Source organism: Epinephelus lanceolatus, chromosome 6 (assembly GCF_041903045.1).
Source record: "Epinephelus lanceolatus isolate andai-2023 chromosome 6, ASM4190304v1, whole genome shotgun sequence".
Lineage (NCBI taxonomy): Eukaryota > Metazoa > Chordata > Actinopteri > Perciformes > Serranidae > Epinephelus > Epinephelus lanceolatus.
This window is the reverse complement of record NC_135739.1, coordinates 18,669,193-18,675,192: the sequence shown is the minus strand read 5'-3', so window position 1 is coordinate 18,675,192 and position 6,000 is coordinate 18,669,193. Positions and strand designations below refer to the sequence as shown.

Sequence of the window (6,000 nt, the reverse complement as noted above, 5' to 3'; positions counted from 1 at the left end):
CATTATTATAACGATGACAGCAGCAACACACCTTTTCACGTCAGGAAGGAGGAAGACACGCAGCGGGTATTGTATGTTCACTTGTGTCAGTGTGAAGTCGGTGTGAGCTGCCCCCGTCCTCCCTCCTGTCTGTCTGTCCATCCATGCCCGCCGTGTGATCTTCTGCTGTCTCACCCAATCTCAGAGCTGGGGAATGAGTTTTATTAGGAACTGGAAACGAAGCGTGAAGAAAAATGACAGCAAAAAGTGAGTAGAAAGGGGAAAGCTCCCGAAAATCAGTGCAGGTCCTGTCCCTGTCGGTACTTGTCTATTTTCATTACAGAATGCAATCGCACTTTTAAGTGTAATTTGTTATCTTGTCATCACACAGAGATAGTCGAGAGAGCACGGCATGTTCAGTGCCAGCATAGATCCTCTTCAGACAACACACACTCTCATATGAGTATCTGATATGATCTGTAAAGTTCAGCCCTGTGTTTCTTAACTCTAAAACAGTCACACTGTTCACAAATTAAAAAGAAAAAGTTGTGTTTGATTATGATTGTCTAATCCAATATCTGATAAATCCACAGAGGAGCTTGCCCACTGTGAGTCAACAGGGAAAACAATGTTCTTTACTTTAAAAGATTGGTATCATGATCCATCTTACTGTGTGCATTAAGTCTTTTGTTGCCGGTCTGCAGCCTGTTAGACAACATTACATTCATGTTGTGATCAAGCAGGCTTTTACTTTCCTAGCAGTGCACTGAAACACACTTGTTCTGTGGTTTTGTTGGTGTTTTATTGTGTTGTTCCATCTCTGAAGGCTGCTTTTGTAAGATCATTTTTGTAAACTACTATAAGTAAATAAAATAAATAAGCTGGGAGAAAAAGTAATGTGTTAATGGGGTGACAATCGAATCAAGTGGTTCCAAACCTACAGTATACTGTAGGCCAGTACACCCACACATGGGCACAACATGTACTCAAGAGATTGTAGGATAATCACCTAGGTATGGACCATGTTTACCTTTTGAATCTTCTCAAATCTTTGCTTTTGTCATTGTGTACAACTACACAGTTTCTCATACCTCACAGTCATGCACCCTGTGATGAGGAGTCACAAGATGAAGAAGTTGGAAACCACTGATCTTACCCTGACCAAAGAGTCCAAGATTTATATGTTGAAGTGAAGATTGTTTAGACCTGATTGCTGTTTCAGGATGTTTCAGGCTGACTAGAATAAAGTACTCATTTAATCCACGATAATCCATGAACCTTGTTGTGAGCAGTTTCATGTAGGAATTATTTTCTTTCAACTGAACTACACCTGCTAACAGTGTCACCGCTCAGAAGGAAGCGTTCATCTACTACTAGCTCATCTAGCACCACTGACTTAACTAACGTTACAGCTCAGCCCAAGAGGACACCATTAATGTTTACATCTCATGCTGTCACAAGCACAAGTCTCTCATCCATGACTGGATACAAGCTTTTTATCCTGTACTGGTTGGTGTAGTTTGGTAGGAAAAAGTAGCTCCTATATGAAACAGCTCATAACAAGGTCTATGGATTATCATGAGTACCAGGTCATGATTTCTAGAAAGAGACAATGCTGTTGAGTTTTTCAAATGTATTTGTTTGGCGTTTTGAGCACCACAACCCGAGTGCCATCTAGTTCCAATATATTGGAGAGAAGTCAGACATCTCTACGGCCGATATCGCCAACACTCCAACAATTCAAACTATCTGTTCCAAACTCTTGAGTCCTCCTCAGATCTTCAGATTAGACTTACAGTATCCTAGAGCACCTTCTCCTCTCACCATCATGAGATCCATTCTTACATTCTCTCCAAGTTAACCTTTGACCTCTTCACAGTGTTGCCGTGGAGGCGCAAGACATCCCTGACAGCCCGGACTCCCCGAGCCGGTACGTTCACATTGTGCAAAGTCATGTATTCTCAGAGACAATCAGCAGTGTCACAATGAAAACAACAAACCCTGTGATGTCACAGTGTTATTAAAACATGTAATAACCGTGTAATGATAGGTTTAGTTGTTAGCATCTTAGCTCCTACAGATAAGTTTCATACACAGAGTCACTTTTATTTCTTTTCCCAGGTTGTCAGTCATAAACAGTCCAGAATTGGATCCCATCATCACAGACTTCAGGTGAGTGTGTTTGAATTTAAAACCACCAAGGACATATAAAGTAAAACAAAATCAGATAGTAAAGCATAGTCTGGGTTACAGTTTAAAATTTGAGAGAATGTTTTGAGTCTTTCTGCGAAACTCAATATGGGTTCACCAAAACATTCTGTTCCCTGATCAGGCCGATTTCACAGACATTTTTCTCCCAAAACTGTCCCATTAATATCCGAAGAAATGTCCTCGACGAGTCATTGAAAAGAAATAAGTAGCCTGGGAGTGTCCACATGTATCAGTGTCCGAGTTTCTATGGCTCTCACGGTCATGTTTCTCAAACAATAGCCGGCTTTTCAGCTGGTTTGTCTTCCCTTGAGATTTCCCTCCTTTCTCTAAAACAGCCTTGATTTTGTTCCTCTGTTTCAGGTTACAGCTACCGGACAACAAAGATGCTCTGCAGTCAACAAATCCATCAAATGGGTAAGACCGCACAGTTAACTCTGATAAAGCAACACTCTGGTTTAGATCACAACAACAACAAAAATGCAGAGAAACCCACTGATGTCCCGTCATTTGTAAAAATTCTTGAAAAGTTCTCACTGTGCTTGTTAATGATTTGCAATCCTGTGTGAGCTGCTGTGTTCAGCTTGCACCTTACAGCTGACTTAAAGGACTTCTTGATGTATTGGTGACATGTTGAAGTAAAGGCCACCAGATGGTCACTGGCAGCTTCTCCCTGCTGTTCGACATATCAAAAATTCAGACAGAGAGAACCTGAGAATCATCTCTCAACCCTCCCTGTCAAGTTATGACTGGATGAATGTGAATTAGTTGCTTATTCAGTAGTTTAGTTCTACATTCTGTGTCCAGGCATGTAAAGGATTACATTGTTAGCCTGAGGGAGAGGATAGCTGCATGTGTTTGGATCTGAGGGAGGGAACTAAAGGAAAAGAGCACGGATGATCTGCATAGTTAATTCTAGATTGAATAAATCCAGGTTAAAGGTGCTAAATGTTGAGGTTTCACATTTTTAGTTAGTAAGGAAAATATCCTTGTGATTTTTAAAGTAATAGACATTTTGGGACAATACTCTTATTCTCTTTCTTGCTGAGAGGTAGATGCCATGACTGATACCACTTCCATATCTGTTCATTAAATATAAAGCCAGGAGGCAGTTAGCTTAGCTTAGCACAGTGGTTCCCATCTGGTCCAGCCATGGGGTCCAGATTTCTCCTTAGTCATTGTTCAAGGTCCACTGGTCCATTGGTTTGAGGTTAAATATATTCAGGGTCATACTTACGTTTGGCCATGTCGTTGAGCATTTTGCTGTCTCTGTGAAGTAGCTGTCTGTTAGTCACCCGCTGTACAGCAGAAATGAAAGCTCTTTGCTGAAATTTGACTGCACTTGAAAATAAAGCGGGTTAACCAGCAGGTTAAATCCCCACAGTCCTTTCAGGATGGGCCCGTGGCCCACTTTTGGAACGTGACCCATCAGTTGGGAACCACTGGCTTAGCATAGAGACTGAAACAGGGTGAAACATCAAGCGCAACAGTAACAAAATCTGCCGACCACCACCCACAAAGCTCACTAATTTACTTGTTATGTCGGCCAGCTACATCTCCTGATGTCAGACAGAATTGTCAACTCGTTAAACGTTTCGATCTTCAGTCTGACATTGCCTCCACCCTAACTGATTTAGATTTTCCCTAACCAATTATTAGAGACCCAGCTATCTGCCTGAATCTAACATCATTTTAAGTCCAAACCGATGTGTAGTCATGGCAATACCACCTTTTTTGGGTGGGGTGGAGCGAAGTATAAACAAACTACAATGTCGAGCAATATTGAGAAGACGAGTCAGTGTAGAACAGCCTTGATAGTGGCGTCTGTCTTGTCTGTAGTGGATGCCATTGTTGTTATTACTCCTCATTAGCACAGAGACACTGCTTGACAATGCTTGACAACAGTTTGACCGCTACATTCGTCCTGCCCATGGGGCTGATTGGCTGATCAAGTCCCCCCTCAGCTCTCACTGGTCTTTTGTTGTTTTTTTTTAAAACCAAGAAACCACTGTTTCATGTCACAATGTACAGCACTTGGTAAATGGACTGCACTTGTATAGCGCTTTTCTAGTCTTGCAACCACTCAAAGCACTTTTACACTACATGTCACATTCACCCGTTCACACACACTCACAAACTGATGGAACAGTCATCAGGAGTGATTTGGGTTGCCCAAGAATACTTTGACATGTGGGCTGGACAAGCTGGGGCTTGAACCACCAATCTTCCCATTAGTGGACTACCTGCTGTACCTCTACAATGCCAGATGATTCAGTCACCTCAGAATCTGTAGAGTGGGTGGACTCAAAGGTCTGAACTCAGGCAGCCATTCATTCATTCGTCTCATTCATTTTCCATAACTGCTTATCCTTGTACAGGGTCGCAGGGGGGGCTGGAGCCTATCCCAGCTGACACTGGGCGAGAGAAGGGGTACACCCTGGACAAGTCACCAGACTGTCACAGGGCTGACACATAGAGACAGACAATCATTCACACTCACATTTACACCTACGGACATATTTAATGGACAGATTTTAGTGGTGCATCCGTCTGTAATTTGCAAGAATAAGCACCTTTCACAAAATGTCAAACCATTGCATAGATATTTTCAAGTTGGGATTCATTTGCTCTTATTTGAGGACATTTGTTATCAATGGGCATTACAACACAATACCAGTGTATATAGAACCACAAATGTTCAGGATGATTTACTAATGTGTGGTGCATAAAAGCAGCAGAGATTTGCATGTTACTACATTAAGCCAAAAGCCTAAGTAGTTCGAAGCGGCAACATTTCTTGTTTTTCTGTCATCAAATCCAATTCTTCACAATGAGGACAGCAGCAGCGTATCAAATCTAATTATCTTCGCCATGAACCCGTGACCGCCTGTGCTCCTCACAGCCCACACGTGAGAGAGATGGAAGCAACAATTAAGGTTTTTTTTTTTTTTTTTTACTACAGTCTATAAAGACAGATGGATTTCCCTTTTTGCTCCTGCGCTGGCCAGAGTGCTTTGCTTTTATGATTGTGTTTTTATGGGCTATGATGTGGGAGAAAATATGTCAAACGTGATGAGCACTTAGACACAGTCACATGAGTGTGATCTTTATGCTCTCTTGATGTTAGCAGTGTTACTAATAGAGTGTGTATGTGTCTTTGCAGTTGTGTATGTGTGTGATAGAGACATGCCACTGTACTGTGCTCCTGTGGCTCCATGGAGAGAAATAACATTCTCTATGAATCAGCTGAGGATTTATATTGTTGTTTTGGAATTCTGTTCATGGATTAATATTGTCTTGCAGGTTATTTGTTCACTCTCACGCTCACTCTTCATGCTTGAGGATGTTTAATCGTCTACCAAGAAAATCCAAACACCCCAGTTACCAGTTAAGAAGTGAAATAATTTGATGATCTGTCTGTTAACAGAAAATTGGCAACAATTTTTAATCATCAGCTAATCATGCAAGTAATTTTCAAGCAAAAATACCAAACGTTTCCTTGTTTTAGCTTCTCTAATGAGATATTTTATGTTTCTGTAAACTTGAATATCTTTATTTTGGACTTTTAGTAGGACTGGAGAAGTGATCTGAAGACATCACCTCGGGCTTTGCAGGCATTTTATTTTTCACTTTTTTCTGACATTTTGTAGACCCGATAATTGAATGAACAATGTGGAAGATTGGAAGGGATTTAGTGGTTAAAAACCAGCTGAAACGTCTCTCTGTTAGAGTTCCTTCAGTGTTCATTATACAGGAGGTTTCTATTAGGAGCTGATTTATCCTCAGAGGTCTCTTCCTCTCCAAAGCAAACGG

The 6,000-nt window shown here is 41.3% G+C and overlaps 1 protein-coding gene across 1 annotated transcript in view; it reads left to right on the top strand.

The window, feature by feature from the left end:
- Positions 1–6,000, top strand: part of ttc39a (tetratricopeptide repeat domain 39A) — a 33,476-nt gene continuing 27,476 nt past the window's right edge. The window contains exons 1-4 of the mRNA XM_033620737.2: positions 1–246; positions 1,859–1,909; positions 2,101–2,151; positions 2,551–2,604. Coding sequence (XP_033476628.2) covers positions 194–246; positions 1,859–1,909; positions 2,101–2,151; positions 2,551–2,604 — 209 coding nt within the window. The 5' untranslated portion in view covers positions 1–193. The remainder of the gene's footprint in view (positions 247–1,858; positions 1,910–2,100; positions 2,152–2,550; positions 2,605–6,000) is intronic.